This window comes from Strongylocentrotus purpuratus, unplaced genomic scaffold, assembly GCF_000002235.5.
Source record: "Strongylocentrotus purpuratus isolate Spur 01 unplaced genomic scaffold, Spur_5.0 spur5_scaffold_6, whole genome shotgun sequence".
Lineage (NCBI taxonomy): Eukaryota > Metazoa > Echinodermata > Echinoidea > Camarodonta > Strongylocentrotidae > Strongylocentrotus > Strongylocentrotus purpuratus.
The window spans coordinates 9,730,494-9,756,745 of NW_022145612.1; the positions used below are offsets into that span (position 1 = coordinate 9,730,494).

Sequence of the window (26,252 nt, forward strand, 5' to 3'; positions counted from 1 at the left end):
AGATGGTGTTGGTGGTTGTCTTTGTCACTGTTGTCCGGGTGGAGATGTTGTTTATGGTAATGGTGGTGGAATTGGTGGTGGTGATTGTCCTGGTGGTGGTGGTGGTGGTGGTGGTGATTGTGTTGATGGTTGCGGTACTGGTGGTGGTGGTTTTGTTGTTGGTGGTGGTGGCTGTCGTGTTGGTGGTGGTGGTTTTGTTGTTAGTGGTGGTGGCTGTCGTGTTGGTGGTGGTGGCTGTCGTGTTGGTGGTGGTGGTGGTATAGTTGGTAGTGGTGGTGGTGGGGATGGTGGTGAAGGTGGTGATAATGATGGTGATACATGTATTGTGATTTGATGATAATGATGGTGACGAAAATGATGATATGACGATAATGATGAGAACAGTAATGGTAAAGAAAAAATATGGTTATTCAATTGTTGATGATATCAGTCTTAAAAGGAAATGAGGTTTCTTTCCATTCTTGTATCTGATTCTATTGAAATTATTACTTTATTTACTTACATTATGACCATGCGTCAATTAGTACATGTAGTATAATATCCATTCAAGGACAAAATCCCTTTATTATGATCCTGATTTTTCACCAACGTCATGAAATGATTTAATCTGAAGAGCAAAATGGGAACTTCTGTAATCATGAAACGATCGTTTTCCAATTTGCTTTCATACTGCCTTGAACTGCCCTCAATTTTCTTCAAATGATACCTTTCCTAAAATGAATGCCTGTCCTCATTGACAGCTTATGTCTTCATGCATGTAATCAATGCCTATACATCGAATACAACCTTGGAACTTCGATTCCAATTACATTCTGCATTATGGTATCGAATGCCTAAATGTAGAGCGAAATTTCACACTCACAACAGAAAAGACCAAGCTAAAGAGCAATCGTTCATTTCAGATGGGAAAAAACAGGGAAGAGCGGCAAGAAAGACGAAGTCAGTCTTTATATTATCAGACACGCGTACATTAGCCGCTAAAATCGCTGCAGATCATCAGTGTAAGAAAAGAAGGACGTTTCTTTTGAAAGGGTATCAAATTTGATTTGGAGTCTACTCCCGCTGTAAAACCACTGTTAGATGAAAGTCTTCAGAAAAGCCTGACTTTTGTGATCTAAGCGATAACCTTTACATACCCATTCTCGCTATGTCATGTGTATTCATGAAGCATTACGAATAACGAGCACATTTTAGAACGCTTCCTGAAAAAAAATCATTACGTTAATGTCCCATCCAAAGTATCATTCAAACACATTAGTGAGCAGAATATATTCGAATGTTTGAATTTCCTATTCAAGATATCCATGTTTTGGTATTATTTTTATTACACTTTCTTGTTCCATTGCCAAACCGTGATAAATCACATGCTTACTTGCATACTCTTACTGGTTACTGAAGAAGTGCATTAAGAGAAAAGTAATTTGGTCTTTCATTATTTTTAATTAATATTTTTGGAAAAAAAACAAATCGAATGTCGATAACTTGCTGTATGTCTTCTACCCCTTATTCTCTCTTTTTGCGGGGAGGGGAGGGGGTCTAGAATTCAATAAATATCTCAAATACTGCATCAACATGAACCAACATTATTATCATTTGAAACACAATACCTGTAAAGTTTGAACTAGCCAAGGACCAATGTACCTTTAATATATAACTACATATTTGTTGAATTTTATGGAAAGTTTTCTAAACTCAGACGATTATTTTTCCTCTCACTCTATATCTTACCCACCAATGGTAGCACGTATACACCATGAAGACTTATCCTTGACTCATTTATAAATGAGTGCATTTCTTGATCTTTTATTTTCACTGGCCCCGACGTTAAATTTGCTTTTCTATCCCTTATAACATCGATGAACATATTAAATATAAATAGTCTTTATCATTTCAAATGTTGTATTTATACCCCTATATCTCTTTTGATCTCTCTCTCTCTCTCTGTCTCTCTCTCTCTCTCTCTGTTTCTCTGTCTCTCTTTGTCTATCTCTATGTGGCTCATATTTTCCTCTGCTCTATACCGTCACCTTTCACCACGAGGGACCCACAGATAGAACCCTTTTAAGACTGAACTTGAAACGCGCGCCCCTTCTCACCTTGCCCCTTGTTTGGCGCTAAAATGTGTCGTCTAAAACACGACCATCTCTTCTCTTAACAGAAAAGTAGAATGACGCGTGCAGCAATATCAAGTTCTCTTAAGGACAAAATGTCTCCTTTTAGAGCCTTTCTATACAAAGGTTTCATTACCTTGGAAAAACACCTGCCAAAACTTGACTCCAATTGAAAGCTTGGAAACTCACGCGATCCAGAACGTCGCACACCCTTTTGTGTAACAAATGCATCTAGAATCGCGTATGTTTAATAGAACACAATTACATAACTTCGTTCCCAATTATATAAGTGAATGCCGAATAAAGGCATTTACATGAAACGCAATTTAAGCGCACTGTATGCACCCCTTAATATCATAATAAAAACATGATCGCGTAAACACAAATCAACCTTCTTTAATAGCCAGTTGCCCTTTGGTGGATTTTTACAAAGTCTTTCTCATCGTTTTTGATATTTTAAAGTATTTATGCACTGATCTTTTTTTCTCAAACTTCCTATCCTTGAGATTAAGGTGTCTCATAGAGGTCACTGACCAGTGATTTAAGCATGTGTTATCTAAACTGAAATTGAAATGTTATATGACAAAGTGTAAGTCTGATATTTATTAACGCTAAGACATGCTCTAGCCTAAATTATACAAAATTATACGCGCTATGTAAGTGTAATGGCATAAATTTAATACATCGCTAGATATACATTAAGTGTTTTTGTGATAAGAATAGTGCACGGTGTGTCTCCATATGCCAGCTAAGATAGTTATGGAGTTCAACAATTTAAAAAAATAATCCTTAACAGCGATTAAAGAACATATCTATACGCGCAGAGTCTTCATTAAACTTATAGAAATAGTTGTCTACATCAAACAGGATTGTGAAAACTTTCGAAAAAAATCAACTCTATTGCACTAGCAAGAATATCTTGTATATCCCATAGAAACAATTTTCGGATCACAAAATGCGATAGACATTGCTTTAGGTTTAAATTGTTGAAAGACTTTGTTTTTGTTTGTACATGGATGATATTGAATAGTTCCTCATGTCAACCAGTAAAAGTTTACCCTGATCATTTTTGTTTATTTTTTTCTTTCAGATTCCACAGCGTGTAAATGCAGAACAGGAAATCAAAGTGAGTCAGTTGGTCCTTCAAGTTTTTTGGATACATTTTTTTAATATATTTTATAATATTTCGTACAATATAGTTTGCTTCTTTTTCGAACGAGAAACGTTTTTGACTTTCATTATGGTAATCATGTACATGTAGACTTTAGGTAGCATGACACTCTATTTATGAGATTTAAAAAGGAAGAGAAGGAGAAGTGAATTATGATCATTTGTAAGTACAGTGTGTTCAATATTTTCTCCAGCAATGGATTTGCGAAGATTGAATATTTGATAGGTTTTAAACTTATTAGGGAAAACATGAAGTGTTATTTTTCATATTATTGATTGATTAATTATGTTTGTTTTTGTTTTTTTACTGGGTGTAAGCCACAAATATGTTTAAATAATTATGTTTTATGATTGATTTATTCAGTAAATTAAATCATTGTACGCAACGGAACTAAAGCTTTCATTTGTTTTATTTTAGAATGTTATTAACAAACTGTTGTTATTTAACATTTCCTTATGTGGAACGTGATTTGCATACCTTAAGCTTTGAGATGCATCATATTTCTATAGCATTATAGATTTTTTTCTTCATGTATATTTTATATAATTTTCCAAATGATCACTGTGTCTTGGTAATGTTAACTGTGAGTAATTACCAATCAATACCCTAAATCGACGTCTTATTTCTTGGTTTCCCATTTGCAGAATGCTGGACCAAATGCGCCAGAATCTACCAAAGCAGTAAGTATTCCTGACAAACCATGCATAGAGAAAGAATAAAATCATCAGCAAAGATGCTACTTAATTCTAGACGTTATTATGCTTCCCTGAACATTTGTGCGTTATACATTCGCAATTCAGAAATTAGGGAAATTTTAATCACGAAAGATGAAATTGCAAAGAGAATTTATTCCCTTGAAATAAAAAAAAGGGTGCAATATCTGTAATATTAGGTTAGAAGTATGAACTCGACTCAGACATTTAATAACATTGTGTGCTGGTCATTTTCTGAGAATAAACTTTTCTTTTCTAAATGTAACTTACTTTTCTACATGTGTATTTCGAAAATAATTTGCATAAAACCAGACATTGATAAATGTGCGAAAGTCTTATGTATGTTTTTTTATCCAGATAAACGCACGTTTATTTGGCAACAATTTCGAAACATTAAGTATATTGTGCATAGATATCGATGGTGTGTGTGGGTTCGGGCGTGTGCGTTTGTGTGGTGTGTTATTTTGTTTCATGTTTGTGCGTCGGTGCATTTTGACGTTTAAAAAGTGTAACCTCCAAAACATAGGAGCAAAAAAAAACTTAGTTTAAATCCACCAACATATTCAGAAATTATTTTTTAAATTTACATACTTTTCAAAATTCCTCTTATTTCTACCAACCAGAAAGACGAGCTGAAAGTCCACGATCAGAGCAGCCTCTACCAGATATACTGAAGGTGAGAGAATACTACAATCATTTATATCTAGTACGTTTACTTCATAATACAGTCATGACTGAAATACCTAATTATTTGAAGGGTTTAAAAAAAAAGACAGGTAAAGAGTATGAGAAGGGGATACAATAAGAGAGAGAGAGAGAGAGTGAGAGAGAGAGAGAGAGAGAGAGAGAGAGAGAAGGATTATGAACGTGATGAAAGACAATAAGAGATAGAACCTATTCACAATTTTACGGGGAAAAGAACATTTGAACTCCCTTTCAGAGGAACTCCATTCCAGAGGATGGTTTCTCGTAATTCTCGCTGACACATGTGGGAAGAAATAAATGTTGTCTATCCCTTAGAAAGACATGAGGGATCATTGCAAAGATAAAAGTGTTGTTAATAGCCAATTGAAGGAGTCGGGTGACAAGTAATGACCTGTCCAGATTCAATCTGTGCTCCCCTAAGGGTAGAATAATGTAAAATAAACTTAACGTGTGGCATGAACTTGTCTCAGATTAACTGACTATATAAAGCGTTGAGTCGGAAAAGCTTGAGGCATTGTTTCAATAGGGTATTTCACTGTCATTTGATAACAACATTAAATATATCTAATTTTAGTAGTATCAAATGCATATATAAATACACTATTTCCCGCGTGTTACATTCCTCTTGCCCACTCTTCTTTATTTCCTTTTTTTAAATCTCTCTTTACATTATATACCTTCTTTTCTTTTTTTTTGGTATGCGCAATTCCTCCCATATGATAAAGTTCCCGTTTAAAGTTTGTATTATCACAGCATGTCAATCCAACTCCTCCCTTTTTATCCACAGTACCGATTTCTACAATGACCTATGAATTTCCTTTAGCGGAAATCATGTAAATGACATGTTAATGACGCTTGTAATACAAATATTGTATAACCCATTAAACTATATTTTAATCATTTTTCACACCGTCGCGCTTAAATTCATGTTATGAATGAAAAACAAATACTTCTTGTCTAATTCGTAACAGATACATATCTTTTCGAAGATTGTGCTTGCTTTTAAGTAGAACTTCGATCCCTTTAAGATTACCATGTAATATCTATTGCGTAAAAATAAAAATATAGAGTTCAATTGTGAATAAATCATTTCATAAATGTAAGGAGATGTGTTTAGGATTTCAGACAGGGATTTTCCGTGATTGATTAAAAGGTTTTTTGTAGTTCTTTGTCTTAAGAGTACATTTCGGAAACGCATTTTTTAAAACAAAGAACAAAAGGGAATGTGAAAATTGCCCGTAAAATATAACTTTCTAGAGAAATATTTCCGCATGCGATTTATTTATTTATTTGATAGCGTATATTTTCCTATTTGTCCTTTCATATAAAAAAAAATGAAATAGTACCTTTAAGCGATGATTTATTATTTAATTGCGTGATTGGATGAAAGAGGTTATTCAAACGTCGATATTCTTGACACTGCAATTCAGTGGAATAGATGGACCTGCTGAAATAGGTTGCTACTAAGAGCTATTTCCACTTCCATCACGCCATGTTGCCCAAATACTTGCTCCTACAGTGCCTTGCCCCAAGCAGATGTGGTGCGCACTGTCACGAGGTCGTGCTCACAAAGTGAATATAAACAAGTGACAAGTGACAGCTGAAGCATAAATGACGATGCTGATATAAGATACAAAGTGTAGCAGTGGGGACAATCCATTTATAATGAATGGATATAGAGATCCAAAGATACGCTGAAGTGATTTGCTAAGAGTGCGACGGCCCTCTGAATGAAAAGATAATGCTTTGAAGCTCATCTTCGCAAGAGGCTTTACTGCCTGGCATCCCATAAGAAAGAAAAAATTACTTTTGACAAAGTCTGCAGTGATCTACCAACTTGTATTAGTGAGACCTTTGAGGTCAGTTGATTAAAAAAACAAGTTGTTGTTTTACTGTAAGATTTAATCAAATTAATGTTTTATTGACTATTTGAGTTTTCTTGCCCCCTCATTAACCAAGATCCCTCAATTTTGCAATCAATGTAGAATTTTCATTTGAAGAAGCAACACATCCCATATTTGTGGATAACAATAAGCACTTTTAGTTATATTCTAAACTTTTTTCCTTGCATGATTTGATCTACATTTAAATTACAATTCAGTAATATTCATCTTCCAAAATACGGCAAAATTAAACGACTATTATTTTAAAGGAAGAAAAAAATTGGATTGTACAAAAAGGGGCATGCATAAACGAAAATCATGGACATTGAAAATAACAGAAACAGAAGATAATGGCATTAAATGGAAATTACTTATACACAGTTATAAACGCGACGTAGAAAAAGTAATAGAGAAGAAAAGAGAAGAAGAAAAACAGGAAAAAAGATACACAAGTAGAATTATTAAAGCTTGATATGTAAACAAGGGTCTACTTAGGGAAACAATTGAGATAAACACGCACATATACGCACGCACACACACACAAGCAAACACACGCGCACACACGCACACATACGGAACAGAAAAGAAAAAACCCATTACAATAAGGTACCTTTTTGAAAAAAAATTCAAATTAAAAAACCCAAAACCATTGTTAAACGTTTGATTGCAGGATATACATCAAGGTGTCAGAAGGGAAATGTATTCGACCTACACTTTGTAATTTATATTAGGATCAGGCAAGCGAACGCTCAAAACCCTTATTTAGGTAATTTCATAGTCTAAGTGGTACATTTTGTACTCGATGCACATCCATGCCCATACAATCGTGAACATTTCGCGAAAGAATGTTTGCAATATAAGAATATCCTTTTCCCTGCGTACCTTCGGCCTTGGCCATAGGCATTCGAAATTAGAATACTTGTCTCACTCTGATACAAACATTTTGGAAGGAATAGCGTTGACTATATCAGGACACTTCAGTTTCGATTGTATATACATTTCTATATACATTTCTCTTCATCTCATGCATTTTAATACTAAAATCATAAACGGCAAGAGTGCTTGGAACGGTATAAAATAAAGTAGCTCGTATCGATCCAGGAGAAGTATCCTGTATACACTGCAGGCACTGTCACTATACCCCCCCCCCCTCCCTCTCTCATTCTCAATGGGCCCGCATTAACACACAACCCGCTCATACGCGTACTCACACATACACACACATGACAATAATACAAAGCTAATCATAATTGATGTACTACGCAATACCGCAATGTGGCTTGACAAAAACAACAACATTCCACTCAACCTTTTCAGTTAAAGTGCACAACATATCGAATCAGTGTTATACAAAGAAATTATCTTCTCTATTTTGCGTAAATTAATTTACAAAAACACATATTACCTCTTCACCAGCATCAGTTTATGACCACCGCTTTTACAATCTATAGCATTTGACCTATGTGTAGATTTCTAGCAATCACAATTTGCTTTTTTATTGGGTATACATTTGGAATGTTTCAAAATAAACCTTTTATGAATATAAATGGTACTCGGGGAAAACACCGGGTCAAAGCTCGTTTATATATACCTTTCCTGACAAGACATGTCACAATACCTTTTTGCCCGCAGGCATGTAGAAGGTTCTAATTGTGTTCTACATTAACCTCCTTTTCTGAGTAATTCCTGAACAGTGAACATAGTTACGGGTCGGGGCTTGAGGAAACAAATATACAAGCATGGATGTTTATATTTATGTTATTATATAAACATAGGGTACTTGTTGGAAAAGCTGTCACGTGAATCTCAACATTTTCACGTGCGCGTAATATAACAACCCTTTTCCCCACGGTAAAACGCACACAACAGTGATCGAGACTTCTCAGCTGACGCGAAGGCAACCTGAATGTAATCGAGAGGACCTGAATCCATAAGATAGCAAATGCCTCCAATTATTATGAAAAATATTGCATGCATATCGTTATTCAATAAAACAAACATACATTTCCAAACGAAGATTTCTCTCTCGTGCCAATATATTTCAACCTGGGTTTGACGGTTTATGTATTTATGATTTTATTTATTTATTCACCACTCATGGATTGGATTGGGATGGGATGCCCTTTTCGGCTAATACCTGTTTTTCAAAGAGGACCAAATCAAACCATGAAATGAAACATATGAACAAACCAGAGGATGGTTTCTCACTGACCTTGTGGGAAGAAAGAGATTTTTTTTCTTTCCCTTAAAAAGACATATTGGGATCATTGTAAAGATAAAAGTGTTGTTAATAGCCAATTGAAGGAGTCGGGTGAAAGCAACGGCGTGTCCAGATTCAATCTGTCCTCCCCTAAGGGGAGAATAATGTGAGATAAATAGCCAAATAAATGTTTTCTCTTTTTCATTATCATGTTATTGTTATACATTGTTAGTTAAGTAATTCGTCTAAATTAAGCGCATTGTTCATTTCACGTTTCTTGTTGATCCTTATTACATATTTAGTTTAACCGTACTTTTCATTTTACTTGTTTTGTTAAGCGCTTAGAAACTGTATTTGTATACCAGCGCTTTATAAATCTTTAATATTATTATTACTGTCACTTAATAACAACATTAAATATATTTAATTTAAGTACAGGTAGTATCAAATGCATACAAATAACTATATTTTACTTTGATATGATTTGATTTATTTATTCACCACTCATGGATTGGATTGGATTGACTTGCCCTTTTCGGCTAATAGCTGTTTTTCAAAGGGGTCCAAGTCAAACAATAAAATGAAACATATGAAAAAACAAATAGCAATCATAAAATATGAATCATGTGCAAAGTAACAAAGCAGCTGTCATATTGCAGCAACAAACGAGGGAAAAGAAGAAATCGGATATAAAAAATGAATATAGAGAGTCAAACAAGAAAAATGATAAACAATACAAACAAAATTCTAAGATTAGGATGAAAAGGTTTGTGGCGGGAAATCGAAATCTATCGACTCAATTTGGGTTTAGTTGATTGTGGTTGTTGTTTAGGTGGCGCTTAAAAGCTAATGTTGATGTTAACGTGGAGGATGGATAATCAAACTCATTCCAAAACTTGGCCACGCTTCTCAGCTGCAAGGGACCTTTTACCGTAATTTGTCTTCGGCTCTACAAACCATTGTTTCATAAGGCAGGATCTAGTATAATACGTTGTTTCTCTAAGACGGAAGATATATCTTGGAAAAGGATGGCATGGTTTATGAATAGATCTGTGCAAAGATCGGTGAATGACAATAGAGAGGAAGACTAACTCCAAGTTTTGGGGTGTAATTATAGATGAAGCTTTGACATGGAATGAGCATCTACACCATGTCACAATGAGCATTTTCGAGAGCATTGAGATAATTTCCAGGTTAAAGTTTCGTCTACCCCATGCATGCAACCTTATTATTATCTTATAATACGTTAGTACTGCCATACATGACATATTGCAACATCGTATATATGGGCTAATTGCGGTTCGACTAAAGTCAATTTTTATTTTTGAATTACAAAAGAGAGCTATCCGTATTTGTACAGGATCACATTTTTTGGCCCACACTGAAACTATTCTTTAAACTTAGAGCACTTAACATTTTAGATTTGAATATTATTCAAGTAGCACTTATTATGTTCAAGTGTATTAATAAAGAACTTCCACCATTCTTTGATAACATTTTTAGTTTTAGTTCTCTTCATTCCTATCCCGCTCGCATATCTAAAACTTTCCATCTAACTAACCCCAAATTATTAATAACACACAAATTCATTAAACGTTGTGGTCCGAATATTTGGAATAATTTTCCCGACCGCATCAAATCTTTTTCAACCCTCTCTTCCTTGACAGCTACACTTAAACGAAAAATAATACAATCATATATGCCAAACGCTCTAAATTAGTATAATAGCTTTGTGTGAAACCATGATATATTATTCCTTTTACTCAACTGCCGTCTGCTGCACCCGCACCTACAATTGCACTGCACCCACTTGATCACTAGGTTTTAACAAGCGAGCTTTGTTGCTAAATGTGTTTTATATGAGGCCGCCATCCATTTCCAGCCTAACCGCTCATAACCATTCATTTACTTCTCGCATTACATTGTTTAGCTGAATTTCAATATCTGTTGGACTGTTTCCATTAACGGATATTGTCTTGTCATCCGCGTACATAATAAACATTCCCTTTACTTATAGATCGTTTATCATGACTGTAAAAAAAGAGGGCTCAAGGATTGAACCCTGAGCCACTCCTTTGTTGACATTCAGGATGTTTGACTTTTTATTTTGCATTAAAGAAAAAAAAGTTTCCTGTCAATAAGATGGGACTTAAACCAAGAAAGACATTTATCAGAACAGCCATATTTAGCTAATTTACGTATGAGAATACGGTGATCTACCATGTCGAACGCTATGTCGAATGCAAGTGCTAATCCATTCCCCTACCCCTTATCAACATTCATTGCTAATTCATCGACCATACAGATGAGGGCGGTCTCACATGAATGTTTAGGTCGAAAACCTTTTTTTTAGGGGGGGGGGGTTAAGTAGTCGTTTTTCTGACAGATATTCAAGGAGATTCATATGCACTGCCTTTTCTATTATTGTGGATAATACGAGGGCTATCGGCCTATAATTACATACTTGAAATTTATCTCCACTCTTAAAGATGGGTTTATTCTTACTATTTTCCATGCAGCAGGAAATACACCCGTTGTCAGTGACAGATTTTATATATATACCTCAGGGTATCTATGGCAATGTTTATGTTACAAATATTTTTCAAAATATTGACACTAATCCATCATTCCCGTTCGCTTTGATTATCGGAAAACCCTTAATATCTTTCTTTGCAAATTCGCTATCAATAACTGGCAGATCGAACAATTCTGTGGGTTCCGACAAATTACCTTCGGCTGTACTGCATTTTGTGGTTATTACTTCATCACTTGATGCTTTAAAATTGTCGGTTAAACTTTTCACAGCACTACTGAAATAACTACTGAAAACGTTTGTTAGTTCTCCTAAATCAGTTATTTCATTTCCCGAGACTTGTAACGTTATCTTTTCAAAAACGTTTGCATTTGGTTCAACTCTTTTATGTTTTACATAGGGCACCAGGATTCCCCTTATTATGTTAAATAGAGAGTCAACTTTTGTTGATTAACTATCCTATTGACTAAATTTCTGTACTGTTTGTCTCTGGTCCAGATTAAATCACTTTTGGTTTGTAGAGCTTTCTTATGAAAGTGATCACGATTATTCATTAATTGAATGGTGTCACAAAAAACCCATGGACGAGGATTCCTACGCATACATTTTCTTTTAAGTGATGCAAATTTATTCACAACTTCCATTATAAGGTTAAACCATTTCTCCCACGTTTCAATGACATCTGTAATTTGACATACGTCCTTGAAAGGCCTTTGCGTCTGCGCTTTTCAAGGGTTTGTGGCAACTCTCATCATAAATTGTAAAAGTTAAAATATGATCGCTGAAGAAAGTTCTATATACATACACCAGTGACGATATTTTTGTCTAGGTCGGTAGAATAAATATAATCAATTGTCGATTTTGATGACTTTGGTACTGGGATAGGAAAAGTAATTTAATATAATTTAAAACAATTAAAAGAAACCAGTCATCAAAGATAACAAATAATTTGCATCTGAGTTAAATCTATCCTGACATAAATCACAAGTAAAGTCTCCCATCAAACGTTAATGCGTACTAATGAACGTTCCTTCACATTTCTTTGTTTACAATGAGCTTATTGTCTTTAAACCTGCTTGAGATGCTTGTTAAATATTAATTTATTCATTTTAAGATTTCTCTTGGATATGTTGATGAGATTAAAGAGACGCGCATCATCAGTGTATAATAATAAATTACTTTTTTCCAATGTTTGGCATAACATTTACAAACAGAGAGAATAAAAAGGGGCCTAGTGAGGAGCCCTGGGGGATTGTTACATGTTTGTTTTATCAGATATATAACCATTTACAGAAGTGAATTGTTTCCTACCATTAAAGTAGTTTTTAAACCATTTAAGTGTGGGTTGACAAAAACCAGACGTTTCATATTTTTGCCAATACTACAGGATTCATTCATTTCCATTGATCCACGGGATGGACACCCTTTTCAGGTCGATAATTACTAGACCAACAAAATTTCCACAATCGATTGATTTCAACCATTTTCCAGTTACATTTTAAAAGAGCGGTTTGCGTGGAATACATGGGCCTAAATCCTGATGGACGACCATATTATTAATGTTTCCGTTAAAGAAATAAGAAATATAAATATCAAATATGACCGGCCTTTTCTTTACATGTTGCGAAAATATGAACCACCAAAATTGGGATATATATATTTCCATACAAGTTTTATCACCTCCTTTAAGGATTGAGTGACTCTTGCGCAGTAGCTACTAGTAGGTGCAATACCAATACGCATTGTAGAGGCTGATTAAGAATGTGTATTAAAGACCGTCTCCATTACTTGGCCAGAAGGGATTAGACCACACAGCGAGGTCACTGACAGGTGGCTATCTCATTAACTCAACTCTCAACTAACATAAGAAAAAGAGGATCATGGGGGACCAAGAGGCACCGATTGGGGAAGTTTTCTATATAGAGGGAGCAAGTAGCTACAAGTAGGACAGTTTGGCTTTAATGGGAACATTACAATCATGTTTTACGTAATCCGAATGTGATCTCTATTAGGTATAGAGTCTTGTTTATTCGAAGGTTTATATGTTTCCACTAATATATTTCTCGTACCGTTATTTTAAAATGGTCTGTCACATATTACCGATAAACGATAACGATAATCATAACTATAAAATTGGTGCACATATTTGAAAACGTATTTAATCAGATGAAATGTGAGCTGAAGGCTCATCAACAAAAGCCGTATTTATAGTTATATTTGATATTTACAATTCAGGGGCGATATGTGACCGCCGTTAAAGCTGTTATCAAAGCCGATGTAATGTAGTATTCGATTGTAGCCGTGTGGATTCTGTAGCAACACCATTTTTCTAACAACGAAACCCCATCAGGGTTCAGAACGGCTGCTTTCTTTATACAGATCTTGTCGCGATATGGTATAAATATACTATTTTTTCTGGTAAAAAGATAATATTGATCTGCCACTAATTTGTGAAATCGCCGGGTAGAGGGAGGACGAAAAAGCACACAGAGGCGTATAAAAACAGCCATTAGTCTGTGGATATACACTCTTATTAGTTCGCCTTTCAGCAAACCCTAGGTAGATGATACAAGGCTTTATTGGATGAAATCTTTGAAAAATATGTCGAACTTATTGTGGCTTTTCCTTTACCTTATTTGAAAAGACATTAAAGTTTAACTGTGTTTATTTTTTCCGAGTAACACGTAAGTGTGGTTGGGGTGTGTGTGCGCGTGTGTGCGTTTGTGTTGACGATTTTCTGTACATACAAAAGCTACATCTACGTTAATGTCCACATACTAGATGTAAATATTTGTTCTAGGTTTTACTCTTGACTTAAGACTGGTGTTGAAATGTTATGATATTTTATAAAAAATATATGCAAGCCATTAACGGGGATTTGATTGTCATAATGTCACAAGAGATTCTACTAAGTCTTTGGTCCATTTCGCTTAATAATCGTTTTTTTTTATCAGCGGACAAAATAATCTGTTAATGTACGTAATCTGTATATGTACGGCATTTACAAAATATGAAAGAGATGGACATGTTGTATCATGTCGAAAACAGAAGCCGTAAACTACAAACTAATGAAGACTATAGCAAAGGAAACGAAACGAATTGGGGGTGGAGGTGTGTTGTCTTTGTTTCTATAAAATTGTACGGTTGAAACATTTAGGTATTTTTTTTAAATGAGCAAAGTCAGAATTGTAGTAAAAAAAACAAGAACGTTTTACTAAAGAATAATGTGTTTCCATTTTCATCCTTATGCATGGAATAGGGATGATAAATGTTGATAATTTTTCGCAGAATGATGCAAACATAATAGGAGGACAAAGTTCAGTGTCCAGGACACTTTAGGTTGCTTCATCATCTCATGCATTAAAAACAAACGTTGAAATAATAGATGACTAGCGTACTTGGACTAGTTTTCACACCATTTATACGACCCCTCATTGATAGGCTGGTACACCTGCACTCATACGCACACTCACAATTCTGACCATGTTCTACAATTCAATAATAAAGAGTCTCTTGCTTTTCAATATAATATGTTCATTTGGAAATCTCTCAAAACAAGACAAGAAGAAATTGGAAAGGCCACGTAAAATAGCACAGCGCATAATTGGGGTAGAATTAGCTTTTGTCGAGTCTCATTATACTGAGCAAATTGTTGATAAGGTCTGTGCAATCAAGAAAGACAATACCCACCCACTTCATTTATTTTATTCATTTAATCGTTCCGACTTCAAGTTTCAAGTTTCAAATTTATTTCACATTTCACAAATAACAAGAATTCACATAATTGACAAAATTAGAACATAATATGAAATATACTAAAAGTGTCACATTATATAATTAATTCTTTGAAAAGACGTCGAAAATAATTGTAATGAATAGAAGGTTGTATAGAGTGAAATGTGAGGAACCTATTAAAAAGCTCAGCTTCGTCCCACCTAACCTGCCTTTCACGAGTCTGATATTCATTTGTTACCGACTCTGTTCATCAATTCAACTCACAGGTTAAACGTTAAACTTCTGCGTCGGAAATTAATTAATACTGAAACTATAATGATTTGAAATTACCAAAGACCAAGGCTTAATTCTGAAACTCATGATTTGAAGTACCAATGACCACTTTTGTCGCTTCGTTATTTTTTGCATGTATTTGTTCCTTATTTTTTATCTATTTCTATAAAACTTGTTTCTTGTAGTGATGTATTTTCTTGAATATCACTGTAACGCCATTTCTATGTAACTTGTTTTCAAAGACCAGATAAAATATCTTTTATCTCGTATATATGCACGCTCTCACACTTGCACATACCTCCATACTAGAAACCCCATTTGTAAACAAATTTAAATCATATATAGTTAGTTGGAATAGTTACCACATCATCTCTACGGCACCTCATCGATAGGCACGCACACGCAGATATGTACGCACTCACATATGTACCTCTATATAACCATGGACGATACGAAATTTATTTAGTAGTTATATCGCTAAAATGGAAAAAGGAATGGTTGACGATATGGGGGTTCGTTTCTAAGCATTTTCGGTTCATATATGGAATGTTTAAATTATTGTTGGTGATTTTTGTTATGTACTTTTTATTCAATATAATTTGGGTGATTACGTGTGTACGTAAGGAGAAAAATCACAATGACAACAGTATTCAGATTAAAAGTCTCATTTCAAACGTTGCAGATTATTCTGATTCCTTCATTGAATCTTACCAAAGTTTATAAGGTAATTGTATTTTGTGCGATCCAAGAGTAGCATACGTTTGGTAATATTTTAGCGGTATAAGGCGTATCATTTTGGGCTTCGATTGCACATCCTATGATTATTATATCATATGCATATATAAGATTTTCATCTTTTCTTTTACGATTACTTTTTTTCTTTCATATTCATCAAAAACTAGGGTACCGGTGAACTGGGCATGATATTTCTGTATTTTAAGATGAGAAGTTCACTTGTTCTACAAGCATTTTTCTTAATAGGCGAGTCGATGAGATAACTACTAGTATCGCATCTTTGATTTCATTTATACAAACTCTATAAGCTGATCATGCTTATAGAGTTTGTATCAATGACTTTCATACTCTTTCATGTTTTTCCAAACATACTTTCATTGCAAAAATTCGAATTGATCTTTACCAGAAACTGGTCCGTGGTGACCCTCAAAAGGACCCAGGTGCCAGTACCCATACCCCCACATCCAGGACACGTCACTGCGTCCAGGTGGCCTACACGTGACTACTTATGCAATCCAAAATTACACTATAGAACAAAGACGATAATGTTGTAAATATTAGCTATACTGTTATATCTGTTAAGGTATCGGTCGAGCGAATTTAACACATTCCTGTGGTTAAATTCACAATCCCAGATTTGAGATGTTCTTGTGGTCCGGAGGCACTCGACAATGTTTGTCATGTCTGTGAGCCACGTACATTTCCATCTTAAAGAAACAAGCTGCTAATTGACCATTTGTAGCTTTGCTCTGTGCCTAGGAGAAATTGAAACAAAGAAGGCTGATGATATTGTAATGGTGCATGTTTTGTCTAATTTCACTCACACTATTTTCTGCGTGGTTGTGCATTCGAAAGTTGGTATAAACTCTACAGCTGATCTTCTTTAGGTGCATGATTCCTTTTTATTTTAACAAGAAAAAGATAACATATCTGGGATCATTTCCAGAGCACAAAACGTGTATTTGAACTCTGGAAAGAATGAAAGACATATACGTCAACTAGTTTTGTAATGCAATATTCGTAAATTGAAAGAGGAGGCGAGTTGGCTAGAGGAGGCGAGTTGGCTCAGTCGGTAAAGCGTCTGCCTGTCGAACCAAAGATAGTGGGTTTGAATCCAGCCCAGGTGGATGACTGAGAGCCTGCGTTTTTTGTTAACTTGCCCCTCCCCTGTTTCAAAGACACAGGCTATGTTAAGTGGAAAACACTCCGTCCCTAAGAAAGGAAGTTAAATTAAGATTCCGTGTAGAGGAGAGACACCACATTTGTATGTTAAGAACCAACTGCACTATTCGTATAGGATTAGGGGGAAACCCCGGTATAGTGGTCCACCTGCACACCCCCAATAAGTTATACCAGGAGGAGAGACCCGATGGTTACAGTGATTCAGTTCCTGTTTTGCTTCTCATGTAAAGGTGATACCAACTCTTAATAATATTAATTGATATAATGAATTGATCTCGTGTATTTTTCATGATAACATTTGTATTAACAATTCTTTCAACACTATTTTTCAGCAATCGTCAGAGATTGATGATATAAGATACGAGGATCTTGTGGACACCAATCAAAGGAATTCGGCCGATTCCCCAAGTCTGGAGGAGCTGTTGGACAGCTTACCGTTTCCTTGGAGGAGAAACATATACAGGGTGAGTAAAAAAATTAAAATTTAGAAAAAGACGAGAAGAAGAACAAATCTGGAACCTCCAGACTCTTGTTTGAAGAGTAGAAAGTCTTACATAATTCATTTTATATAGATAAATTGATCAGTTCGTGATCAGTACCGGTTCTAGTCGGAGCCCCGCCCCTCTCTCCCCCCAAAGCCCCCCCCCCCCCTTAAACACATACAAAACCTTCTATCTCTGATCCAGTTCGTGAGATGGTAAGAAATTAATATCTCTAAGCTTGCTTAGACTTTCCTGATGTCACCCTGAGGGAACAACTATCAGGGTCAGGGCAATGTTAAAAGCTTTAGGTAAACGCTGTGTATTGAATACACTTCCTGAAAAATCACAATCAAATAAAGGTAAGTCTACGTCACTTCCACTCGTGTGCAAAGAAACGAGTACCATTACCCAGCTGTTTCAGCACCGTGATCCTTGCTCTATCGTATTGCTTGTTTTGTTCATGCTTTCTGCTATCACCGTCAAGAACCAGGGCGGCAATGACCGATGGAGACTTCACTTTTATTTTCCATCCCGCCACGTCAAAAGCTGATATATACGACAAGACATATTATTATTGTAGGTCAGTCGTGGTATTCCTTTGCATATGAATCCGGTTACAGCAAGACGGATTTCTTGAGATTTTATTGGTTGCGGAATCTCGACCTTTTAAAATGGGTTAGGCATGATATGAAGGTCGATTAATCTCTATTCTGTTGGGAACATTGAAGGCTTCTAGATCGGAAGCTTCGGCATATTACAACCACTTCAAAATACACTGTTTGGCAATGACCACAACCATTGGACATCAGCTTTCATTAAGGTGTTTATTTAAATGACTTTTTACAAAAAGTTATCGTAGGTATATTTGCGAAGAAACCTGTATCTCTTTCTCTCTCTCTCTCTCTCTCTCTTAATTTTGTCCTTAATGTACTGTATATTATTCACAAGATTTGAAACGATTTATGAAATGATTCTTACCAATGTAAATCACAATTCACCGATTCTCAAAATATATCGACGCTTTTTACTGCATAGCAGAGATTAAGTGTTGGGTTGGTAGCCTTTTAATAGACTTCGAACGTTTATGCATTACCACAAAATGTCAATTTAACTTAAATAATTGATCAATAATTATCCATTTCGGTCAAGTACTTTTCAAAACATGCAACTAAATGTAGAATGCTTTATTCATGTCGGATGTTTTGTGGGGGTCATGATTGGATTTGCGGTAATTTAGTGCTAAATGGAATGTATCAATGACACTATATGGCACCCATAACTGAAGCGAAAGTTTTAGCGCACAAACCATCATTTTCATTTCTATTTTAGCATGTAATTTTGCATTGTGTGGTAGAGAAGTGCGTACTGGTGCTTTAGATGTTTCTATTTGACTTCGAAAAAATTGTCAATAGATCCGAAAGAGCAAATTTCTGTGGCATTCTTTTCAAAGTAATCATGAAACAATTTAGCATGTTTTTTTTTTATTTCATCTTTTTATTATCCATTTGAAAAGATAAAAGGTGTGGTAGGTAAAAGCCTATAACCTTCTTTATCTTAATCCAAAAAATAAATTCTTTTGAATATGCTATTAAGATACTCACGATATCATATTTGAAAATCATTCTTTGATCTGCTGGCTGGAAGGTCACATGTAAATATTGCATTAAAGGGATCAACTGTGGATTTTGGTTCGTTTTAATCGATGAATAAATCAGTATCAATTGCTTTTATTTGTATGCAAAAAACGCCGATGGGTAAAGGAAATTATACGATTGAGGTTATTTTGCCCATTTAAATTTGCAGAGAATTTTATTCATTTGAAAATATAAAAGGTGTGGTAGGTAAAAGCCTATAACCGTCTTTATCTTAATCCAAAAAAGAAATTCTTTTGAATATGCTATTAAGGTACTCACGATATCATATTTGAAAATCATTCTTGGATGTGCTGGCTGGAAGGTCACATGTAAATATTGCATTAAAGGGATCAACGGTGGATTTTGGCTCATTTCAATCGATGAATAAATCAGTATCAATTGCTTTTATTTGTTTGCAAAAAAAACGCCGATGGGTTAACTTGACATTTTTTAAAGGAAATTATAAGATTAAGGTAATATAGCCCATTTAAATTTGCACACACCCACACACGCACGAGCGCGCTTTCTAAGGCATGTGTGAAAACATGTACCTGTATAGTAAAGTTCGAAGTGTCAACTAAACAATGCCATTTATGTAACGATGTATTTCGGCCTGACTGTTTTCATCTCTTTAAAAATAATTGAATGTTTTCATTTCAAACTAACATCATGATTTATATAATCCCTTTCCTGATTGACGGTTTTTGACGTAGCATAAAGCGAAGTCATTGATTATTGTGTTTGAATTTCAACATTAAAACAAAATAACAAATGACAAAGCCTCATCTACAATAATGCAATTTGACACCAAAGGATATAAACTGATGACATAGTCAGAAGTGATTGACTAGTGACCCGAATAATGTTTGTCAGGGTTGTGTTTGAGTGATTTGTGAGGAAATAAACATCAAAAGTGTCGTCCTAAAAGGTTTTAGTTGCAGGAGCATGAAATGACAATAGAGCTTAGGGTATGAAATTGATTGATGTATATTAATGTTGTACTTGACAATCTAAAAATTACTTAAATCTAAGTATTTACGACAGAGATTCATTTCTAATCAAACTTTTCACTCTTCAACGCATCGATGCTGAGTGTCTGCAATCGGAATTGAGTTGTATCTTCTGCCGAAGGTCGTTAAAAGAGCATTTGTCAAAAAAGTGTTCCTTATTCGTGACATCTATATCAATTATGTACAGATCTTCTGGTCCCTGAGCGGTAATTTGTGAATTAGGGCGATGTCATTTAGTCAAGGATGCGTAATATTTGTTGATATTTGCACTCAAACATAAGTATGATGGTTCACCTTCTCATTTCTTTCGACATGAGCGTATACGGCGTCTTTAATCATTTGCAAAATCAATGATGTTATCAACCCGTGGTATTAGGAATTTTTTTGTCTTAATATCACAGATTTACAGATACTTAATATTTAATATGTATACACTTTTCAGGTTTGCTTAAAATGCTTCTCAATTTCTTTTCATGATGTGAGTTATCATTTCGAATATATGTAAATGAATATTTGCATTTAATCTTTATATTTTTGTTCAGTCATGAATCTATTGACCTGTCTCTTAAAAATAGAAATGACATTGAAATATTGATATCTACTAAGATGAAAACATTATGCAGAATAGTTAGAAACATAGACAGGCTTAGGTTTGTTATTTTACATCATTTGTCAAATTGATACCCCCCCCCCCCTCTCTCTCTCTCTCTCTCTCTCTCTCTCCTCTCTCCTGTTCTCTTTCTTTGTGTGTACTTAACTAGATTATAAACGTTTGTATTATGATTTTATGAAGCCTTTTATGGGGAAATCGCTTATCTATTACTTTTGTTTGTGTGTGCGCGTTACTGGAAATTTAGATGATATGCTTTAATGCATTTTTTTCCTTCTCTTCTCTCTTTGTCTATATTTTTTCTGCAGTTGATCCAGGAGGCAGAGATGGCAGAGCTAGAAAACTTCTTATAGTCACCACGCCATACTTTCCTCTTTGTATGGCAAGTTCTATGAAGAATCATCCAAGAAAACGACATTGGAAATAAATCCTGGCATCCTTACAAAACAAAGGCTGGGAAACAAAACATACAGACAGACACACAGAGAATTACATCGACCGTGATCGCGTGTAGTACCTTTATTTTTGTTGAGTCGTTTCGGTTGTCTTTCAAATAGAAGAAAAAATGTAGAATATTATAATCATCTAAATTATTTCAATCCTATAGTACATAAAATGTATTTATTTATCATTCCCCTTGCGTCACTATCAAGTGCTAAAATCCTTTAGCCAGTTTTATGGAAGATACTCCGGAGATTTCTAAGGCATTTTTATTGCACAAAAACAGAGTAAGGATGTGGGAATGGTCTTATCATATTTTGTGATAATGCTGTGTGAAAAATAGAGAATATCGATAAGCCAGCTGCATCTAACGACTGAGATTATTAGCTTTCGTTTAGGAGCTATCAAGCTGTCTGCACCATTATGTCTTTATCTAGTTAGCATCATCGTATATCTGATTCATTAATCTATTAATTTTTACTGCGCCATGTCAGCTTGTCCAAACCCACTCGCACAGATGGCGTAACGCATTAGCCATATAACCCCATTATTCCACAAACTGTGATTTATTATGAACTACAAAAAATGGCGTCATACATCATTCTAATTGTTGCCTAACTGCTAGTGAAAGCAGTATTTCCCATAAGTTCAATCGAGTACGATGTATGAGATGTCATTGTTTTCACTGATATGAACATTAGTTCAGGACCCCGCAGTCATGGAAGGCTTTTTTACTTACCATAATCAATATAGATTATGAACTTTTATATTCTAGGAGTTCATTTTGGATCACAAAAATGATTGGGACACAAGACACATTTGTCGTTGATTATATCCCTGACGTCATGTTAGACATAATTATTTATGTTATAGTTGGGTTCGTATTATCTTATTATGAAAGTTCCTTGTATTATTTTCTAATTAGTGTAATTGAAAAGCAAGACTACCCGTAAATTGTATTTTCTTTACAAATTTAGCAGCGTGAATTTGTGAGAACCCTAAATCATTGTAGAAAAAAGTTCTTTGAAGTTGCATATTACTTAAGTTTGTATATTTCTGATTTATAAACAGGATTGTAATTTTAAGGTCAAAAGCAAAGAATCACGAAATAAAAAAGTTCTCTAGACCTATTTTACCCATTGATCCATTAAATTAAGTTTAATTACAGTACTATTATGTATAAAGACAAGACAATCGCATTATTATATACACTACGATGCCGGTTATATACCTAGGACCTAAAACATGACGGACATGTCAAAATTATTTTGATATTTGTAGGTCAAGCTTTGACAAAATACCTTTACAAAATATTTTTTCAACGTAATAACAAGTGTTTTCCCCCTCTTTATATATTTAGAATACTCCTTAGAGGGATTTTTTATAACGATTCAGAACTAATCTAGGTGCAAACAAATCAGTTTCTATCAAGTATGCCAGGCTGATAATCCTAATCCTGTCAAATTATTTCAAGGTTGGGAGTACAAAATACTTCCAAAAAGCATAACACTTTTTTGCGGTCCATTTTTTGTGACACCTTAAAACAAGGCTTATTTTTGTGTAGTTCCATTAAAGTTACTATTAGTAATGTGATTTAATTCTTCTTTTTTTTTTTGTCGTATTCATTTAAACTGTTTCAGACAGCTTCAGAAAGATAGGTAAAATAACAAAAGATGAAATTCTTTTAAAGATACGAGATGAAAATCGAATCTGTATGAATTCATATAATTATAATGAGCGTATTTCACTGTGGACCTATTCAAATATTTTGATGTTAATTGCACGAATATGTTAATTGCACGAATATGTTAATTACCTTCTCAAGATAGAATGTGTGAATTTTCCCCTTCATCATTCTATTTCTGGTCATGCCTGTTACATTTGACCAATGACTTAAAGCTGCGGCGATTTCGAGAGGCCCAGGTATCACAATTCATCTACATTGCAAATTTCACGCTTCTTGAGGCATTTGACTACAATGTATTTAATATTAGGTACACTGGTAAAAATTTTGAAATCATTTTCAGAATATTAAAAATGGTGTTCCAGTTCGTGATGTTTTTTGTCCTTCGATCGTGATGGTCAAACAGAGGGTTCAGTATTAAGACATTACTTCTGTCGATGTTTGATATTTAAAAAGGGAATGCAGATATGTGTGTGGGGGCACGTTATTACGAATGCGTTATTCTGAATGGTCCTTCAATACCAAGGTAGTTAAGCTAATTCTAAATGTAAATTTTGTGTCATCCCAAATTACATGTGTTACATGTATATCTCAAAACATTTTTTCATTTCCAAAAACGGCAGAGAAGTACCTATAACTGCCTGATATACCGTTTTGAAGGAAACTATAACATGAATATGAAATATGATGTATCTTGTGAATTATATTGGAACAGTCGCTATAGGATCGTCTGAAATTATAGAAAAATTACATTCGATTGTGAAGCTTACAGAGATTACAACGTCATGAAATCAAAATGAAATCCTATACATTATAATACTAAGTATAGATGCTGGATTTCTATGATCTTTTTGGTATTATCTGAAAAGTTCTACATACAAATCCTTCCAGTTAACAATTGTACTTGTTTAAACTATGACATTTAGGAGAATTTGTTTTTCTCTGATGCCGATATATGACAATGACATATATGACATAAAACTAGTACCCACTCATAGTGCTAGAGTGAGTGAATTTAAATCTAAGAAAGAGGTTCAAATATCGAGTTAGAATGTAAATCTAAAATACAAGGTAGCAGGCAATGTGGGTCAGATACTAGTAAGGATTTCCCTTCTGTGACGTATCCAGAAATTAGTAAAATGAGGGTCGGAATTTCTCCCCTAGTGACGTGGACAGAATATTGAATTTTTTTCCCTGAGAGGCGGTGTATACCAGCCCCATCATATGGTGTAAGGGCCACTTGGTTGGGATTCTATTTATGCTCAAAACTTAAGATTAGGGAGATAGTTTAGTATATCTAAAAAGTTGTTAACCTTCTTTAGCACATTTAGATCCCATCAAATTTCTTATCATAATTCTATCATTTGCAAGAAATTATTCTGCATGAGAAGCGGTTAAATTGTGTCATGTTGCTATCTAAACAACTATTTCCAACTGTTGCCTCCTCCCCCACCCACCTCCTCTGGAATATATGAATTTACCCCCTTCATAGCAAGAATCATCATCATGGATTATATTTCCCTAAGCGATGAAGATTAGCCAAAGTTGATCTTTTTGCAATACTTGTGTTGTGCATAATGTACAAGTGTATTGACTTCAAGCCAACATAACTCTCTTAATTGATTAGTTGATTTAATTGATTTAATTAAATGTTCATACCTGCAATTCCGACAGAGTCAGACTGAAAATGGAACCAATCTCCTACAAGATGAATTATCAATTAGTTAATTTCACCTGATAGATTCGAAATTGACAAATTGGGTATAACGAAATGCATATGTATTTATGTTCCTTTGCGTTTGTTCGCACATCTTCGTCATTTCTATCCTTCTTTTCACTTTACCTCCCTTTCAAACAATTAAGAAAGCATAACAAATTTCATTAGTCTTGTATGAAAAAAAAAGACCCTCATCACAAACACAGGCAAATATTTGAATGAATAGTTTTCTGGTAGCTACATAGGGGTAGTATATTTAAGATGATAGAACATTCTACTCCAATCTTATGTTTCGGATGCTTGATTGTATTCCTATCAAATCTATGAATAACTTAATACCGTAATCCAGGCTGTTCTTGATTTCATGTATAAATTCCCCCCAATTCTATTTTGTATAGTCTATTTTGATAAGCATCCTTAAAAACCACTGAATTCGTGATATCCTGTTCTAATCTCTTCTTATTATTTCTGTTGACTGAGTTCAAAACTAATAATTGTCTTTTATCCCCAATCACAAGAAAGAAATTGATGAGGTATTCTGTTTATTGCAAAGTTTGTTATGTATATACAAATTGTTCTCAAGGAAAAAAAATGATCTGCCTGAATGTTATTGCCATAATTTCCTCCACGGACTGTTCAGGTAAGGGTGTTATTGTGTCAATTGGAGTAAAAAAAAAACTATTTTCACTGTCTCCTGAAGAAGTAAAGATAACTGAATAAATTTGAAGACAGGATTTGAGTCATAAATACTTAACCGAAGTACTATTTTACTTGTGTATATACATGTACGAAATGTACTGTAGAGATATTATGATTACGTAACACATCGAAGCCATCTTTGTTTTAATAAAGAAATCATAGAAACTGTTGAGTCATCGTCTTATTGTTACTATCTGTCCATGCACTGTAACTTTTATTCAGTATAGCTAGACGCTTTTGTGCTTCGTAGAATCAGATACCAGTCGTTATTCTCCTTAAAGTGCCTTACACGTTCAGTGCTAAATTATAGAGAATCAAAAAATAAAAGAATATTGCTGTGCATACTACGAAACAAAAGAGAAAACGAAAATCCTTACACGCTCCACCACTAGATCTCACTAATATATTTTGTTGGGAGAATATTTTGAGTTTATGGTGTCTCAGTCACAGTCTTTATTTTGAATTTTAGGGGGACTAGTTATAAATATATATATCTATATTATATACATGTGTGGTGTAATATAACGTGCAAAGGAAATGTACATTTTATCTCCAGTTTGTGTATTCTGCTAAAGGATGTAAGCTATAGTTGGCTAACCTAGTGTGTTGTAGAGAATCTTATAGAGCCATGTTCGTCGTTGATACTTATTTTCTCTCTATCTCTTCTTCTTTCACCTGGATGTAAATCATTGGCTTCGATTCTAATTAAATGATCAGTTTATCTGTAATTGCAA

General features: G+C 34.5%; 1 protein-coding gene across 1 annotated transcript; it reads left to right on the forward strand.

The window, feature by feature from the left end:
• Nucleotides 1–2: 2 nt before the first annotated feature.
• Nucleotides 3–26,252, forward strand: LOC105441013. Its single transcript, XM_030972943.1, has 6 exons — nt 3–56; nt 3,165–3,237; nt 3,927–3,962; nt 4,619–4,671; nt 17,574–17,705; nt 21,286–26,252. Exons 1-6 carry the CDS (start codon nt 3–5, stop codon nt 21,328–21,330), a joined length of 393 nt encoding a protein of 130 aa, XP_030828803.1. The 3' UTR covers nt 21,331–26,252.

Bases quoted from the DNA above. Each gene is read 5' to 3' on its own strand.
- LOC105441013 (XM_030972943.1), top strand. From the start codon at position 3: ATGGTGTTGGTGGTTGTCTTTGTCACTGTTGTCCGGGTGGAGATGTTG. The intron at 3,238-3,926 runs GTGAGTCAGTTG...TCCCATTTGCAG, and splicing joins ATGCAGAACAGGAAATCAAA to AATGCTGGACCAAATGCGCC. The intron at 4,672-17,573 runs GTGAGAGAATAC...ACTATTTTTCAG, and splicing joins CTCTACCAGATATACTGAAG to CAATCGTCAGAGATTGATGA.